The following is a 19,059-nucleotide window of genomic DNA, read 5'->3' as shown; positions in this document are numbered from 1 at the left end:
ATTTTTAATGTGTCGGAACACTTAATTTCATTTTTATAGCAAAATTTAATGCAAGAACGTTGTTCAAGTTTTTAATCCATTGTAAAAATCGCCGCGACGTAAAAACTTGATGTAAAGAAATCACTGTCATAAAGGTAAATGAACAGCTGATAAGCAGAAGCTTGGCATGGGTGTCCGTAACAGTGCTGCCAACGTGACACAAACAACAGAATTCTAAATCGATAAGCCCGCGAGGTTTAAATTAAAAATTCCGGTTATTTTTTGATCATGGTAGTAAGTTACTGATCTTGGAAAGTTAACCTAACTTAACCTGATTAGCTAGATTATAGTTTTCACAGAATACTCTGAATTAGTTTGCATTTTGATAACTGTGTTTAAGTGTATCTTGTGAATAATTGTGAATATTTTGTGTACAGTAAAATTGCAACATTGTGCCAATACTTGAAATCCATATCTGACCAATCTCGGAAGTAAGTATCGTGCCGAGCTTAAGAGCCAGCGTTGGCCCGACCTAATCATTAAGCATATTCGCCCAGTACTGGCTACTACTGTCGTACCAATATCGAGCCTCGTTTGCCGATATTGACCCAATACTGGGCCGTTCGTCAATTCCTACAAGGGTAGATTCCGTTAGAGGGAAAGGAGATTTCTCTTTTATGCGCGGTATTTTTCCAGCTGATTTTCAATGCTGTTGAAATAATTCGGCACATAGAAGATAATAAACTTCCATTCTTTTTTTACAAATCCGATTTGTTTCCGCACAATTTCTATACAGGTACGACATTCCATGGTATCTGACTCCTGTTCGTTTTCAAAGACTAATATTGCTTCTCATACAAAGAGGTAGCAAAAGTTTTGGTCTGAACGTCGGTAGATTGTTTATAGCATCTCTACAGTGTTTTGCTACGGTACACGTTGAACATTTTACGCGTAATGTTATACACAATGTATATTGTTGTGTTGATCAATAAGAAAAACAAAAAAAAATATTAAAGTGCAAATCTTTTACGTGTTACAGTTGGTGAACACATCTGTTTCTTATTTTACCGTTATATATTCTGCGAAATAATACACGTGTGTGTAGTTTTAGCAAGTGAGAAGCACGCAAGAAATATTTTTCAATAAAAAAGAAATATTGTAAATTTAATGTGGATTTATTTTTTCTCAAAATAATTAACAATTTCCCATAGGTGTAGATATTCATATAAGACTCTCTCTCAATCTGGGTTACTTTTATTCCATATACTATCGTACATGCTTTAGTATATAATGTGTTCACGTATTCTATAAACGTACGTTATATTCACAGAATAACTTCAGTTTTTTTTTTTTTTTTTTTTTTCAATGTAGTTGCATAAAATTTATATAAAAATCGTTTACATGTAACAAAAACATTTATATAAGTACAGCATTTTTTGAGAGTTTTAAGTTCGTCATTCATTCATTCTTTGTCTTCCTAAAATAAATCACTTGTCAACGATTATTTTAAGGCACTTGAAGATAGATATATTATTGCATCAGTTAATCGCAGATCAAGACAGTTGATTACATTGTAATACTCGTTACCCTAGTCTTTCTTCACACATATACACACAAAAGATATTACAAAAAAAAAAAAAAACACTCGATTTGGAAACATACACGCGTACACTCACATTGATTGTATTTATCTTCTTTTTAACGAACTTCTCTTTCTCTTACTTTTATTTATATACAGGTTTTTTCTACTGACAATTTTTCTTCTTACGAACAAATTTTGATCAAAATGACAGTATATCGCTCAAAATAGGCGAATTTAGTAACTGGTACGAGAAAACTTTGGGATTTTTTCTCACGAGATTTAAAATTCGCTCATTTTAACCATTGTCTTTTGTCCAAGTGTTCGACTTTTTGTGGTTTTCTTATATTTATTGTTTAATTAACTACAATAAGTAAGTATTCACATATTATTATCTTTTTTTTTTGTATCACAGTGTACGCCGATGTACACGTTATTGAGCTCAACTCTACGAAGACAACGCTATATTTTGGCACACTTTGTATGAAAAAAAATTGATGTACAAAGTCTATACAAATATATGTCTCTCTACACAAAAATCGCTATATCTACAGTGTGTATAATTTAAAGTACATAGTTTCTTTCAACAATGTTCTGTATTTGCGATACTTTTTAATTTATTTTAATCGCACTTTCTTCATTAAACCAAAGAAATATATGTCACTTATTTTTATCTGTTAATTAATAATATTATTCAATGTATAAATGTTATATATGTATATGAAATGCTATTGCGTTATTCAATCTCTTCGAGAATTCTAAACATTACACAAAGTAAAATATATATATATATATTTAGTGTCAAAAAATAATAATTTAAGTCAGTGGCACTGTGCACGCGCGTGTTGTACAATTTTTTAAAAAGGCTCTTTGAAATCTTTATACCGTAACTATAATATATGTAAAATTTCATATAAATGTTAAATATTTTACACATATATAAAAAATATATATATATATAATATGACGGTACAGTATATTGAAATATTTTTTATCAAATAGACGATGAAATTGGTCTCATTTTTTTTTCTGTTGTAGAGGCACGAGTCATTGAATCATTTGCAAATATCTGTTTTCTTCCAATAAAGAACTGAGTGAAGAAGTCATGTCGTTGACAATCATATTGGTGCTAGCCGGTAACGGTTGAGGCAAAGACATGGGATGCGTCGAGCTTGAAACGTTGGTCTCGTGTGATTGCGCGTTGCCGGACCAGTTTCTGCATTGCTGCACGTACTCCAAGGTCCGGCGGTAGGAATCCTGTCTCATTCCTTGAGGCGGCTTCAACGGCGAACCCTGCTGTGACTGGCTAATATCCCTGCACTGTATCTCAGGTAACGATCCGTTTTGTTGATCGTGATAACATTGATTTCCGTAAGCCCACTGGCAGTTGCAGTTATATTGTTGCTGAGTCGGTAGATTGGCGCGTGCTTGACAATTGTGCGCGCAGGTCTGTTGTTGCTGCTGCTGTTGCATTCTACAGTTAATCTGTTGAGCATTACAAAGTTGCGGTGACGCCCTTTTCAGGGCGGTAGCATCGTCGTTAACTTGACGGTGCGGGTTATTAGGATGAACACAGTTGGTAAGTTGTACGCAAGATTGTCCCGTATTGGACTGTTGGGTTTGTTGCTGGCATCCCGGATGATTCGCCGTGAGCATATTAATCGGTTTGCCCTGATTTGTAACGTTCAGCTGAGAACAAAGTGGCGATATCGGACCACAGTGATTCGTCACCGAAGGTTGCTGGGCAGAATGCATATTAGGCATCTGTCCGTTTAGCGTTACCAGGGACCTCGCACACTGACCAGAAGACTGGTTGCACTGCGAATTTGGATGAGCAACGGCAGTTTGAGGATTAGGTATGGATGCGGTTTGCTGCGGGCAGTGTGGCGACAATTGCTGGCAATTGTTCGTCATCCGCATCTGCACGTTGTGATTCGATGGCGCGCAAGTCTGATTGGAATGATGGCTGGTCTGACCAGCATTAGTGACATTGCAGTTCGCATTCATCTGACCTGAACAACCGTAACTTGGATAATACATGTGATGCGCGTGATTTTGTGGACAATTTCTGGTCATTTGGGCAGAATTCTGGGGCAAGTTTTGGGGCGCGTGTTGCGGCGCCAACGCGCCTGCCGCGGGCGAGGTGAGCGGCTGATCGCTCAAGTGAGACGTAGCATAATGAGAACTCGGCGACATAACCGGATCTGCAGCCGCTGGTCTCGCCACTTGTCCACCAGGAACTTGAGATCCGTAACTCGGTGGTGGACAGTATTGCGACGCCGATTGTGTCGCACGCGAACTCGGACACTGATAAGACGCGGAAGAGGAATTTTGATAATTAGGACAGGATTGCTGAGCAAGTTGCTGAATGGGATAGCAGTTCTGCTGATTGTAATTGCACGCGGGCTGCATTTGTCGTTGATAATGCAGAGGATTTGTGCATATAGGCGATTGGCAAATTGGTAGAGGACTTCCGCGATAACCAGCTTGATTTCCGCCTGCTTGAACCTATAAAAAAAATATATATATATATCAATTAGAGATCAAAAAGAAATTGACACGAGAAAACTGTCACCAAGATCGAGAAAGGAGTGATTACCTGATTTAAATACTGCATCATCTCATCCGGAATAACCAGTTTGTTTTCTACTAATTCACCTTCACCCATCTCGTCCAGGACCACCTCCTGATTCGGATGAAACTCGGGCAGTTGTGCAGATTGTGGTCTCGGCGGAATTGGAGGAGATATCCTTTGAACCTGGTTACTGCGAATAGGTTCGGACATTCGGCGATCGCCCGATGGTTGAGTATGACCGCTTGGAGCATTCCAATCGCTTGGCATTGCTTGAATGTTCTGTAAATGTTACGTTATGAAAAATTCTATTTTTTTTCTCTGCTCGTAAAACGTACAAAACCAAACTTACCTGAAGAGACATGTTTTGCGTTTGAACAACGAGATTACTTGTCGAGTACGGTCCTTGAAGGTGATTTGACGGATTGGCCCGGCCGGAAGTGGTGCTCATTTGGCTGCTCCTTCTGGACGTACCGGGACTAATCGGATCGTAGAAACTTTCTGGTCCCACTGGTCCCATTCTGACAGCACTGACACCGCTCGCCTGGCTGCTTCTTCTGCTACCAAAATCGGTGGATCTCATGCTGCCGTAATAAGTACTGACGGTGCTGTTGCTGTCTCGTCGTGGTTCGCCGAGCGGCTGCAACCTCAGCTGGAGATCGGACAGACTCGTCTGCCGCGTCTGACCGCCGGTCTCCATTTTCAAGTCGGTGATCCTTCTGTTCAGATCCCCGATATTACCGCTCTGAGGTGCGACACCGCGAATTCCTCGCACATTTGCCACGGTGACCGGCATATTCGGCACTCCTTTAGCGTTCAGTCTTCCTTTCAGACGATTCCTCGAAGTTGGCTGCGCCACTTGTTGTTGCTGTTGCGATTCCATTCCACCGACCTGATAAACACAGTAAAAAAAAAAAAAAAAAATTGAATTCGAGCTCTTTTATTTTTTATTTGACGAAATTTACTGTGTCCTAAAAGACTCACCATGGCGCGCAACGCCACAGGAAGGTCAGCAATGTCTAGATCATCGGGTTCTTCGTTCCATGGCTCTTCAGCAAGAACGATACCGTCACTGGTGATCGCACCTACGCCAGCGACCTCGTCGTTGCAACCAGCTACCAACGGACTACCCTGCTGCTGCATTATGACAGGTGGACTATTAGCTTCGCTTTCGGATTTAACACTGGGACTCGAAAGACTTGGCGTCTTCGGATGAAGTTCCTCGCTTCTGCTAGGACTATGACTGCCTGTTCCGGCCTCGTCGCTACCGCCATCGCCACCGCCGCCTTTGTGCTTCTTGTTCGCGTAAAAGTCCGGACCATGAACAGTCTTAACGTGTTTTCTCAACGACGACGGATCCGTATACCTCTTAGAGCAACCAGGAGCTTTACAGACGTACGGTTTCTAGATATACAATAAAATCAAGTAAACATTTTCTGGCAATTTGGCCTTCTAATATGTGTATCATCACGTTAAGACGTCGGTTTTCTGTGAAATACCTAATATTTATAATCCTGTATTCTATCAAAATTTTTTCCTCTTGTTGTTTACCAAAGGAAAATAATAATTACCTCATTGGAGTGCGTTCTGTTTTGATGTTTCGCTCTGTCACTGGCGTTGCTGAAGGCTTTGCTGCATCCGGGATATTCGCACGTATACGGTTTCTCTCCGGTATGAGATCTTAGATGAGTTTTGAGATTCTCCAAACGCGAATAAGCTTTGAAGCATCCTTCGAACTGTGCGCATTCGAAAAAAAATATATTCAATATTAGTTTTTCTTTTTGATTATATTGAAAATATGGAAAATATTGATTACATGGAAAAAATTCAATAAATGACATTTATGAAATATGTTTCTTAAAGTCCGTCCATTTGTTAGGGTGCGCTTCAGAGTGTAATTAATTAGTGCAAAAAGTTTTCGGTCGGCAGAAACAAGCGAGAGTACTCTACTTACTGTACACTTGTGAGGTTTTTCTCCTGTGTGCCGTCTCATGTGCACGACTAACATGTACTGAGCCTTAAAGGGTTTTTCGTCCCTCTGGCATTCCTCCCAACCGCAAACAAAGCTCTTCTTGTTGGCGTGTATGTGATCGTTGTTGATATGTTTCACGAGATCGTCCTGGTTTAAACGCAGGTATGTGTTTAGTTTAATACGTGATAGAGATAACAACGAAATAAATATTACATTAGTTTTTTTCGCAATATTTTAAAATTAGTTAAGGGGGTATCCGGGGTCTTTCATGTGAGATGCAAATCCACACTGAGAGAAAAATGCTTGGTATTTACGACTATAATTGCATAGTAAAATAATTATAGTTGGAATTCTTATTTTTATCGTTAATAGTGCTATAATATTAGTAAAACTAANCTTATATACATGGTTTTGACAAGTGTGTAAAAATTTTGCTATAAATTATAATAATTTTAAATAGTACCATAGTCAAATGTCAAATAACAGATGGTAAATAAAATACATTTTTAAGTAATAATTACAATCACAATTATAGTAAATGTGACTATACTGTTGACATCAGCTTTACTATTTACTGGTAATAATAACTAAAAAATAAGTAAGGAAAGTAACTTAAGACATACATTTTTATGACTACATTAATAGTCTGGTTAACTATATTTTTAACTACGAATGTACTAAAGATATCGTAGAAACTATAAAAAAAGTGGCCAGAAAAGTAATCATTTACATACAATGCATAGAATCATAGCAATAGTATATTTTAGTAACCACATTTATAAATAACAATTTACTATTTTCCTAAAAACAATAAAAATCATTAAAACTAAAACTATCAGTTTTATCACTAAAACTATTGGAACCATATGCATTATAGATCAAATTATATATAAAAAGTTTAATCTTACTATTATATAAGTACGACTTCTTATTATGGCATATAGTGTTTTTATCTTTCAATTATGGTCCTTATTATCACATTTACAGTACAACTTACTATACATAAATCACAAGTTATAATGTATGAAACCATGCATATGGTTGTATGAATGCATGTTAAAGCTATGGCAACAATAATATATTATTGAATCAACTATAAGTCGCATTGTTAAAATAACTATAAAAAAATAGTGTACCTTAAATCACTATAAATTATAGTAAAATTGTGGTAACTGCACCTATTTTTTGCTCTCAGTGCAGCATCCCGTATGAATTTAAGAATTGAAATTTCAATTAAAAAAACACTCACTTGTAAAAATTTACAAGTTGAATTCGTTACATGTGTATGTATATATATATATACACGCACAGTTTCCGCTCAAACATCCTGCGAATGGCTCGTAAGGCCTTATATGTTTCTTGTTATTAATTTCAACAAGCCTTAAGTCATAATTGTTTGAAATAAATATTATATTGTTCGTTTTCTTTAAATTAAAAAATTTAATTTAAAATGTTCATAATTCGATTTAATTTTAAGTTTCAAACTATTCTATCTTGTAGAGATTGTAAGTTCCTGTGTCAGAACAGTCGCTCTGTCAATTTTATTACCTGCGTAGGAAACTCGAGGCCACACTCTCTCCAGTGACAATTCGTTTCAATAAAATCTCCAGGCTCGTCTCTGAGATCTTCGCTCGGGCTGAGGCCCTGGGGATGATTTTGCGGAGCGGTAGTCGTAGTCGCGTTGGTGGTTGTCGTCGCCGGTTCCCGCTTGACTTTTGTGGCGGTTCGTCTTGACGAAGTATCCGCTTCGGCGGTCACCGAACGAGTCGACGATTCCGACGCTTTCCTACACGACTCCGCGCTCTGTAAGCGAAAAGAACGTGTCCGGTGAGTACTAATCACCGTCCAATTATTTTCTGTCACGTTGCATGGACGCGGTCTTTTAACAGTTCCGACAGTTTATTATTATTCGACTCTTTACGACTCAATATCTTTTCGATTTAAATTTGTACGATTAGATTTAGCTTCTGATCACGTACTTAGTGTATTATACCAATTATAAAATAGAGAAACAAAAAGAGAAAGAGAATAACACGTAAAGCTATTGATATCTTAATAAATAGGTTTTTTTTTTATACGTGTGGTAATTTAAATATACATATTTGTTTCTTGTATTATACCAATTATAAAGTAGAGAAACAAAAAGAGAAAGAGAATAACACGTAAAGTTATTGATATCTTAATAAATAGGTTTTTTTTTTTTATACGTGTGGTAATTTAAATATACATATTTGTTTCTTTTTCTTTATACATATATTCGACATTATAAAACAATCTTCGTGCGCGCGCAATATAAACATATATATTTCATTTAATCTTTTCGAGTTATAGCACCGTCATACATGTAGCTCATATAAACATGAATCGAGACATGTAGTATACGCGCGTTGCTACAAGGCACCGCGACGACAAGGGAGTGAGCGCACACGAAGAGCACAAAGAGCAAAATGCGAGTCGATGCAAATCACGCCGATATAAAACTTTACAGTGTGCAGACACACGAGAAAGCGCGCGCGCCCTGAGTCGCGGGGTAGAAAATGAAAACGCTTGCGCGCGACGTCAGTGGGTGCGCGGATGTAATTAAGGTCCAAATTCATAGTCTTTTCTCAAATCTTAGATCTCGTCCCCAATCTCAAATTTCAGCTCTCAGATCTCGAATCTCCAACCTCAAATTTCAGTGTAGTTGCTAATCATGATATTCAGTTTTTCATGACTGAGCAAGAGTATAGGGCCTACTACAATAAGATATTAGTAATAAATCAAAAGTCAGAAGCAATCTTACAAAAAATAACGTTATCTAAATAAGGTAATTTTCTCTTCAATACAATGATTTTATCTTAAATAAAATAATTTTATGTAAAAAAAGATTTTATCTTTTAAAACAAAATTTTATCTTAAAAAAGATGAATTTAATTCTTAAAAGATAATTTTATCTTAAAAAAGATGATTTTATTTTTTAAAAGATGATTTTATCTTTCAAAAGATAATTTTATTTTAAATAAGATGATTTTATCTTAAACAAGATAATTTCATCTTTTTAAAAATAATTTTTAAGATAAAATCATCTTTTAAAAAAAACATCATGTTTTAAAAAATAAAATTATCTTATTTAAGATAAAATCATCTTTTAAAAGATAAAATCATTCTTTAAGAGACAAATTTAAAAGATGATTTTATCTTAAATGAGATGATTTTATCTTTTAAAAGATGATTTTATTTTTTTAAAGATAATTTTTAAGATAAAATCATCTTTTAAAAGATACATTTAAAAGATGATTTTATCTTTTAAAAGATGATTTTATCTGAAATAAGATGATTTTATCTTTTAAAAGATGATTTTATCGTAATCAAGATAATTTTATTTTTTTAAAGATAATTTTATCTTAACCCTTTGCACTCCGAACGATTCTGGACGTGGGCTATCAGCTACTCAGCGCCACTTTACGGCAGAAACGAACATTTACAGATCCTCGTATTATTTATTATAATTTTGGAACTAAGTAACGTATTATAATGATAACTCAATTCCCCGTAATCACTAATAAACTTGAATGTCCCCTGAGAGGGAACATCCGAGTGATATGCTAGAATTACGATGTCCCCTGAGAGGGGACAGCGGAGTGCAAAGGGTTAAATAACATAATTTTATCTTAAATAACATGATTTTATCAGTGTTTACTTATTCAATGATTTTTATTAAGTAAGATCTCGGTAACTATTGCGAAGTAAGGAAAATGTTATAATACTCTTTGACTCTGTTGTACTCTTTCTATGTGTTCACGAGAGATGCTACACCAATTCTGGAACACCCTGAATATATGTATATACAAAGTACGGAACAATAATTCAGCGTATAACTTTTAGTGACCAAACATTTTACGTTGTTTGATTTTCGAGAGCCGTAAAACTTATTATTAAATAATATTATTTGAATTAGATACATAAAAGGTAGACACTTTAAAAAAAAATAATATAAACGACGTAGATAATTTAGATGATTTAGATAATCTAGATAAATCTAGATAAATTAGATAATTTAGATAATTCAGATAATTTAGATAACTTACAATTAAGTAATTAAGATAATTAAGATAATTAAGAGAACTTAGATAATCCAGATATAAGAATAAAAGCAAAGAATATAGAAATATATTTTCTTTAATTTAAGGCTATAAAGATTTTTTAACCTTTCATTGAAAGTCATTAAGTTTACTTTATTATAAATTTCTATTATTAAGGTACGACTACATACTTGATACTTAATGCTTTCGTACAATTCAATGTTGTAAGCAAGCATAGATGAGAAGTTAAAAAGAATCAATCATCCATTTGCGCATAGAGTGATGCTTTCATACTTTTATTAATTCATGAAAAACCGAATATTATGATTAGCAACTACACTAAAATTTGAAGTTGAAGGAGATTCAAGATTTGAAAGCTGAAATTTGAGATTAAAGATGAGATTTAAGATTTGAGAAACGACTATGAATGCGGACCTAAATCAGCGCATGGAAAAGAGTTTTGCTCGCGACAACGACGATGTGGTAAGAAGAAAGAACGACGATATAAGGAAGCGACAGACCGAGTGAAAGAAAGAAACAGAGAGAAGAAAAAATAAAGACGCGCGCGCCGAAGGGGATGGAATCGGGCGAAATAATGTGCACGAGATTGCTTGTAACCTGAGGACCCTCATGCGCGCGCGAGAGAGTAATCTAATCTCACTCTCTCTCTCTCTCTCTCTATCGTTATTCTGTCTCGCTTCTGTCGCCGTTCTGTGTAGTTCGACAGGCTGGCAAGTACACGGAAGAAGGAGAAAGAAAGTAAGAAAGAAAACGGGAGAACACACGAGAGGTATGGATTATTTATTCCCAATGAATCGATGACGGGCCATCGAATGTATATCGTGCTCGCAATAAACGATCGAATGGCACTTCTGTCCGTGAGCGAATTGCGCCTTGACTCGGTCGGAGCGCGCATGCGTTCGTATTTCGAGATAATTGATCAGACTAGAAATTTGCTTGCTCGAACGACCACCAAGACACGAGAATTCAATTAATAAAGTAAAAATAAAGCGGAACAGAAATTTGCTAAATTTACGACGCGAGTATAAAAAATGTTGCATTATTCGCGTAGAAAAAAAAAAAAACGTTTTGCGTTCTTACCTCGCTCTTCGGCGGCACCGCGGCCCCGTGCGGACCGAGTGTCGCCGACGACGTGGAATGAGGCGGCACTCCGGGGTACAATTGCGAATGCGGGGATAATCCGTGGGCATGAGGGTGCGCGTGAGGATGCGGAGGCGGTGGTGGGGGCGCGGGCGGCTGCAGAGGATGCGTGTGAGGTAAAAGCGCCGCCGCGCTCCTCAAAAGGTGGGCCTGTAGCTGTTGCAGGTGTGGTGCCATACCGGGATGCATGCCCAACGCCGGACTCATAGCTGCGACATAGCACAAGATAATCGATACACTTAGTTTTATCGTGATACTTATTTTCATGACGTCGTTTTTTTACGACGAGCTTAAGAACGTAAATATTATTTGAGTAAGGAGACCTTACAGCCTGAAAGATCCACGGAAGTGGTAATGCGATAATTATATATTAATTGGACACGTTTCGATCATTTATTTTATTTAAAAATTTTATTTTAAAATAAATGATAATATTAATTTTTAAATAAAATTTAATTAATTTTAAAATAAAATTTTAAAATAAAATAAATGATCGAAACGCGCGCGTCCAATTAATATATAATTATCGCATTACCACTTCCTTCCGTGGATCTTTCAGGCTGTAAGGTCTCTTTACTGGATATTTCATAATTTTCTAAACCTGTCAATTTTTTCTTATATTATTTAAGTGTTGCACAAACAATGTATAAACATTCGATTTTAATCCGGTTGAATCTTCGACGAATAATTTAATTTCTCGACACAACAACTTGAATATGTGGTAGCGTTAGGGAGAATAATTGAGAAAATAATTGATATCGAACTCCGCGAGCTCATATCCGTCTTAACAGTCCGAGCACGACACGCCAGACTTCCGGCACATAGGCCAATGCTTGCATTTCAATCGAGAGTCTTCGGCGAGTTGTTACGAAACACACAAAGCAGCCACATAGGAAACTATTATCGTTGCGCATACATGGCAACCCGCTGACTTCTTAAACGTATATCTATGTTAATTTTATTAGTGTTTATTAATAATATTAAAAAAAAAAAAAAAATTATATCAGTATATTGCGATTTACACGTATAATTCCGATAAAATAGAAAAAAAAATGTATAATCCATTGAAGATCGACGAATATCAATGGTGATTTTTTTAAACGACATAAAAATTGTTTACATTGAGAATGGCACAACTTATATAAATGTAAATGACCCGTGAGAACGAAAGTGAAATGAGTGGGCGAGATTGGCGGAAATCACACGCGAAAAACAGATACGTAGTTTGTAGTGACGTGTACGCACCTTGAAGACAAATTTAACGAGCAAACAACATCCTGCGGGGATATATATTCGATGGCGCAACGCCGACAAACGCACGTCGGCTGAATTTTAATTCGTTAATTACTTCATTTAATCGCAAATTACCGGGTGTTCTTAACTCACGAGTAAGAAGATTCCCGCCTGTATAATGACTTTATGTGCATCGGGTGAATCCTTCTTCGTCAAACGTGACACCTCGCCCAACGGCCATCTTACGACTGTCAGACAATTTTATTTTCCAAAAATCCGAACGTTTTCCGAACAATCGTGGAAAAATCGTGTCGTAAAAAATGTTGGGAAATAATCAATCGACGCGGCTCTTACCAGCGGACAGATGACCGTAGCTCCCGCTCGCGCTGCTACTCCGTGACCCGTTTACAATGGACGCCAAGCTATTGGGACTAAATCGAATCATGCTGTCAATGTCGAATCTGTCCGAATACGGCGAACTGCTCAGCGCTCTCTTCCGACTCGCTCTGATGGCCGAGGCTCTTGGACTTCCTAGTCTCGATGATGCCGAAGCTAAAACAAATTCAATTCAATTGAAGACCAGACGAGCAAATCTCGAGTTTCAATATTTTTTCAGTCATTTCCTCGACGTCTCCGTACTTATTCGCTGCTTCCGTTCAAACGAGAATGGCGGAATAATTTACGATTCAATTACATCTGATTAAAAGATGAACATGATTGCGAGGGAAATTTTTTTTCGCGCGTTTTTTAACGCCCACCGCCGAGGTGGTAATCAGGGGCGAGTAAGTAGAAAGAAATCAGAGATGCGAAGTAAAGAAGAGAATCGTGAAGCGTACGTAAGAGCGAGCAAAATGAGAAAGAGAGAAGAGGCGCGAGAGAGGAGGCCGGCGATCTTGCGGCTTGAGCGTTTTAGCGGCGATTTGCCTGCGACCGCAGCACAACGACGTAATATACAAACCACTTTCTTAAGAGCTTGGTGGCGGCTTGCTTGTACGTACCATCGTTGGTTACATGGTGGTTGCGCGCTCTCTCTCTCTCTCTTTTCTTTTTCCCGGCACGACACCTTCTCTCTCTCTCCCTCCCTCTCTCTCTTTTCTCCCTGATTTCTTGCTCGCGAGCAATACCCACGGGATTAAGCCGCGAGTGCTCTCTCTCCTACCTTCACCTTCGTACTCTTTTTTTCTTCCGTCGTTTCTCTCTTTTTTTTTTCCATCTTATATAAACTTCTTTCTGTCTCCCTTCTCCTCGTCCTATCTTTAAGGAGCAACGCGATACACACGCAGAAGACGACCACGAGGAGCGAGCCCAACTCTTCTCCTCGATTTCCACTTGGTTGATCGCTCGTTCGCGCACAACGGGTATAGAGTTACTCGCAGTTGGAGCTTCGCTCCTCTTCTTTTTTTTCTTTTCTATCTTCTTCTTCTTCTTTTGCGAAACTCGCTTCGCGTCGCGTCGCGTCTCACCCAAGCCCGTGATACGATCGGCACTGCTTTGTCTCCCGCATCTGGTTATTAATTCGGTCAATGATCAAATTCACGCTAGGGTAGGAGCAGCCGGACGAAAACCACCAGTGGCTCCCGCCTCCGTGCGGTTTTTCCGCATGACGTGAGACGATCGCGTGTTCAATGAGCGATTTATCGATTCCGCGCGCGCGCACGTTTGCTCTCTCCCGCTACAAGTGCGACGCAATTGTTAGATTGTTTTTGTAAATTGCAAACAAAGTCGAACGAAACAACAACAACATTGCAGGGAAGGAGACTAAAAAAAAACTGTTAAGAAAATTTATCGGACGATCGAATTTAACCTCGACCGGATCCCAAAGGTTCGGTCCCACGTCGCGTCGCGCAATTCTCGCCGACTTTAATGAATATGCGAACGGGGAACCTCGTTTGTCTCCCTTCCCCTCGCCTCTTCTCTCTGCTTGTCTACCGTTTCCCTCCCGCAAGATCCTGGACCCTGTGGTACCTTCTTCGACAAGTTCCACGATAAGTTCCACGTTCTTCCCTTCGTTTCGTTCGCGCGTGCAGGTCGAACATGGGATTGAGACATGTAAATTGGTGCAATCGTCCACTCCGATCGGCGTGGCTCCTCCGATGCTTCTGCGCGAGGCATGCCACCGTACTACAGCGATTTTCAAATCGTACACGCTTTCTCTCTCTCTCTCTCTCTCTTTTTTCGCACGTTCCAGATAAAAACTCCCGATTTCTGCCGAAGCAATTCTCGGGAAAAGTTGAAAATAAACTGGTCGGAAATATTCGAAAAAAAAAATGTTAAAACATTTTGTGAAAATAAAGCGAGAGATTTGAATTTTCTTGGCGTTTTTTAGATGACGCACCGCAATGTTGTGGATTTAAAGACGATCCCGACGACTTTTGTGTCGCGAGTAAATATTGTTCGTGGAACGAAGAGATCAAGTCGCGGAAAGAAGTCGAGCAGAAACGCGGGAAGAGAAGGAAATATGAGACAACCTGTAGGGTAGGCGCTAAGGTGTTAATGAGGTCGTGTCGCTCCGAGTCGATTCAATTATGCGGCGGTGGCGACTAACGAGGTCCCGTTTACCCTTTCGGTCGTCTTTTAGCTTCTCTTAACCAGTCGATCTTCTACCTGCCGGTAGTGCGCTACTACACCTACGGCTGTGTGAAGCTGTAGCACACATACCTCGGTCTCTCGCGCGTTACACACATTTGAGCGTGAATTTGAAAGTTAAAAGAAGACACAGACACGCGTGTGTCGTTAGAATAGAATGTCTTACCGTCGAGGGAGAACGGGAATTCGGACGAAGCGAGAGTGCTGGCTGGACCAGCTGCGTGCAAAAGGTACTCGGGCCCCAAACCACCCAGTCCTGAAAATTCAGAAAAGGAATTCATTGTCGTGGCATCAGAATCGAGATGGGGCAACAGAACGTGATAACAAAATTTTAAAAAATTAACAAAAAAAAAAGAAGATAAAAAAGTAGTACAGACCCTATCTTCGTAGGGGAAAAGCAATGCGTGATTATGTCACTACGATGTAGATCACGCGCGCGTTAGATCGTTGAAAGAGGTTTTGTATTCTGGAAGAGAAACTTCCGGCGGAAATGCGGGTCCCCTCGTGCGGGAGGGGGGGGGGATCTCTGACGGCGTTCGTAAGAGACAAGATGACGGGGGATAGAAAACTGTCTACGGACGCGCTTCTATTTGCGTGTAACGAATAATTACCGTGTAACGAGGCGTTGGGACTGTGCGTGGAGGCTTGGAGCGTGTGGTAAATGTGGTCCATGTAGTTGATCCGATAAGCGGGATGGAGGGCGGTATGTTCCGTGAGAGAGTGACTTCTGCGCAGGAAATCACCGGAAGTCCCGTTGCCGGCAGTACCACCCCCTCCGCCGCTGCCACCCCCGCTGCCGGTGCCGCCACCGCCAGCGCTGCCACCGTTGCCGTTACCGGGTGTCCCGATCGCGCTGCTGGACAATCTGAAAAAAAAAAGAAAAATTGAAACAAGAACGAAAACTCTGCAAATGAGGAAGAGAGAAAGAAAGTAAAGTTGTCAATGGGGGGGGGCAGTTGCGAATAAATCTTGTTAAGAGCCGCTTACCGGCTCCCGGCGTATGAAAACGTGAGTCTCATTAACCAGAAACGTATTTCCAGCGAGAGAGAAAGAGAGACCTTTATGATTTACAGCGCGAATGGGGGGAGAAGAAAAACATTCCTGTTTGACGGATAGAATTACGACACGGTTCGTGGGCGCGACAAATGGCGCGTGTCTCTTCGTCAAAGCTGCTATTCGCGTCGCTTCTTGACGCAGACAGGTGTCTTCCATCAATGGCGCACGGTCGTATGATCAAAGTATAACTTTGTTCGCGGGATAGGGATAATGAGTTTTTGTCCCTCGCTGACGTCACACAATGCACGCGCTCGTTTCGCTTTTCGGGGAAAGGCGACGGGGATTCAGGAAGAGATAGAGAGAGAGAGTTAACAAACCCCCACGCCATCATGAGGAAGAGGTTGAGCGTCCCGTTTTGAATGATGGCAATTCGCCACGCTCGAAACATCAAGAAACGATCCGTGTCTGGTTGGTGGATCTTCAAAGATTCTCTTCCCTTACGACAACGTTTCGCGGCCTCTCTCGCGTTAACGGGAGCCTCGTGCGAGCAGAATCAAGTCTTTCAGAACTGCTAAGAGTGCGTGTGCTCATGTCGCTCGCGTAACGATATTAAATCAATGCGCGTCTTAAAATTTATGAGCCAACATGCATCGCGTGCAAGCAACAGGTTCTTAGTCGCGAGTCTCGTCGCGAGAGAGGAAACAAATTAAGAGGAAGAAAAGAAGAACGGATGACATCTTCTTCGCTAATCGCGAATATCGCGCTTTAAATAGAGAAAACTGCGATTAAAAAACAAAATAATAATAATAATAATAATCTCGACGCTACTACGAAGTGAGAGTTGATTTTATCTAAAAGGAAGAGATTTTAATTAACTATCGCGAGATAATTATGGCGAGACTTATCGCCGCGAATAATATAAAGTTAAAACAACAACGGGGCTTGCGGATGGAGAGAAACGATTGGCGCGTGTCGCGCAAGGTTTTAAGGTGGATTACGATGTTTGAGTCGGTCGCTGTCTAAATATTGGCTCCGCGCTTCCACGAGTTTGCTGAGTAAAGACAACCGGGTCGACTGTTTGACTTTGCTCAGTGTCCACGGATTTTGATTACCGTCTGGTTGGCTGATGCGCTACCCTCTCTCAACAACGATCGGTCGGTGTTAAAACATTTGTCGCGATACTTGTTGACAGGTCGACGGATCTCTCAATCCCGTCTCTTTTTGCACGAAGAAAGAAGAAAACGCGACAACACACTTTGTGATATATATTGCCGTTCGAGCTAAGTTAAAAAAAAAAAAAAAACTAACAAATCGCAAAAGAAGCTTTTTTGCTATTAATATTTTTCATTTGTGAAAATCTTTTGTATAATTGCGATACATAGACTGTCTCGTGATATTTCACTCGGTAATGCGTCGGGACAAAAATTGGGACGCTTTGACAGGCTGCTTAGTAGCTCGAATCTCGTAAAAAAGTTTGACTGCGAGAATCGGGAGGGACTGGCGACACCGTTACAATGAAAACATCGTCGACTTCGCTTTCGAGTTTGGCATGCTCTCGCGTAGAGTTCGTTTTTTCTTTTCGCACCGGGAGAGAGAAATGGCCGGGAGAGCGAGACGGAGCTTGTCGAGAGTTTCTCGGGAAAGCAAGAGAGAAGAAGAAGATAGAGGAGAACGGAAGACGACGAAGAGAGGGCGAGGAGCCGCGTCTATTTCCAATCCTGCTGACTGCCAGATGACTCGAGGTATGGTTCTGCCTCCGTGGCTGCTGGTCCTTCCTTCCTTTTCTACTTGCTTTTCCTCTCCCTTCGTGGCCTCCGAGTTTTAAGCGTCTGTCGCACTTTGCGAGTTTTTAAAATATCCGAATACGAACGACGACGACGACGACGACGACGCAGAAGCGACAAATTCGATCTCTCCTTTCCCGACAAAGAAAATAACCGAGACAAGAGTGTCGGAAGATCGTAAAAAAGCAGATAAGGTTTTTTACAAAGAAGTTAATTTGAACTCGATTATCCGATACACGAAATGTTTGACGGATTGCAGTTTTGTTTTTCTTTTGGTCGAAACTAATGTTGCGATTGTGCGCTAAAAAAAAGAGAGTACCTGCGTACAATGCAGAAGGGAGTTTTGTTGTTTCCCTTCCTTTTCACGCTTTGCCATTCTCCTCGCCGTCATCATTCCTCTTTGTTTTCGTTTCTCTCTCTCTCTCTCTCTCTCTCTCGAAATTCGAGATCTCTGTCGCGTTCGCGGTCCGTCCGCGTCCTTCTTCCACTCGTGGCGGCCACGTTAACGCTTTCCGTCCCCTTTCGAAACAGCCCCCACCGTCCAAGATAAAACTCAAGTCGTTAACTCGACACGCCGGAAACCGACGCATCTATCTTTATCTACGACCCGTCGCCCTCGAGCGCCCCCGAGGGTTTTCTCGAATTCTTTTCTACTTAATCTGGTTTTTGTTTTCATTGGCAATACTTTTTAAACAACATTTTTTTGTCGAATTTTGGAATACGTTTTACGAGATTCTCACGAGAGTGTTTGCAATCTTCTTTTGGTTGGAGAAACCGGTTTTTGAAAAGTTTTTGAACAAAGATACGTAACGTGTACTTTTTCCTTCGAGAAAGAATTTCACGCTAAACAAAATTCCGCATCGCACAGAAATTTTGTTCTCACACGGAAAGAATTTGACGCTGTGCAACAGCGTGGCGCCGAATAGACGAAGAGAATTCCTTGAAATTTCAGCGGCGATAATTTGGCGATCGCCGACAGACACGCGACGTCTTGGTTGGTTTAATCCCGGCGGCAGAAGGAGGAACGACGGGTGAAGAATTAAGGTTCGCAAGCTCATTAACGTGACTCGTGGTAATGAGGCGAGCTAAGCGGTGCCCGGGAACATCTGCCCGGTTTCCCTCGCGACTTGATAAAA

At 40.0% G+C, this 19,059-nt stretch overlaps 1 protein-coding gene across 1 annotated transcript in view; it reads right to left on the bottom strand.

Moving 5' to 3' along the window:
* Nucleotides 1-2,525: 2,525 nt before the first annotated feature.
* LOC109859663 (transcriptional activator cubitus interruptus) overlaps nucleotides 2,526-19,059 on the bottom strand; it is a 41,379-nt gene continuing 24,845 nt past the window's right edge. Inside the window, exons 2-12 of the mRNA XM_020438131.1 lie at nucleotides 15,755-16,008; nucleotides 15,310-15,399; nucleotides 12,912-13,109; nucleotides 11,265-11,533; nucleotides 7,651-7,905; nucleotides 6,085-6,249; nucleotides 5,702-5,866; nucleotides 5,115-5,534; nucleotides 4,483-5,022; nucleotides 4,158-4,412; nucleotides 2,526-4,066 (exon numbers count right to left, since the gene is read on the bottom strand). Coding sequence (XP_020293720.1) covers nucleotides 2,606-4,066; nucleotides 4,158-4,412; nucleotides 4,483-5,022; nucleotides 5,115-5,534; nucleotides 5,702-5,866; nucleotides 6,085-6,249; nucleotides 7,651-7,905; nucleotides 11,265-11,533; nucleotides 12,912-13,109; nucleotides 15,310-15,399; nucleotides 15,755-16,008 — 4,072 coding nt within the window. The 3' untranslated portion in view covers nucleotides 2,526-2,605. The remainder of the gene's footprint in view (nucleotides 4,067-4,157; nucleotides 4,413-4,482; nucleotides 5,023-5,114; nucleotides 5,535-5,701; nucleotides 5,867-6,084; nucleotides 6,250-7,650; nucleotides 7,906-11,264; nucleotides 11,534-12,911; nucleotides 13,110-15,309; nucleotides 15,400-15,754; nucleotides 16,009-19,059) is intronic.

The sequence above is a fragment of the Pseudomyrmex gracilis genome, unplaced genomic scaffold (assembly GCF_002006095.1).
Source record: "Pseudomyrmex gracilis isolate BER0280 unplaced genomic scaffold, ASM200609v1 scaffold_276, whole genome shotgun sequence".
Taxonomy (NCBI): domain Eukaryota; kingdom Metazoa; phylum Arthropoda; class Insecta; order Hymenoptera; family Formicidae; genus Pseudomyrmex; species Pseudomyrmex gracilis.
Note: the sequence above shows the minus strand (reverse complement) of the source record. Positions and strands in the feature narration are given on the sequence as shown.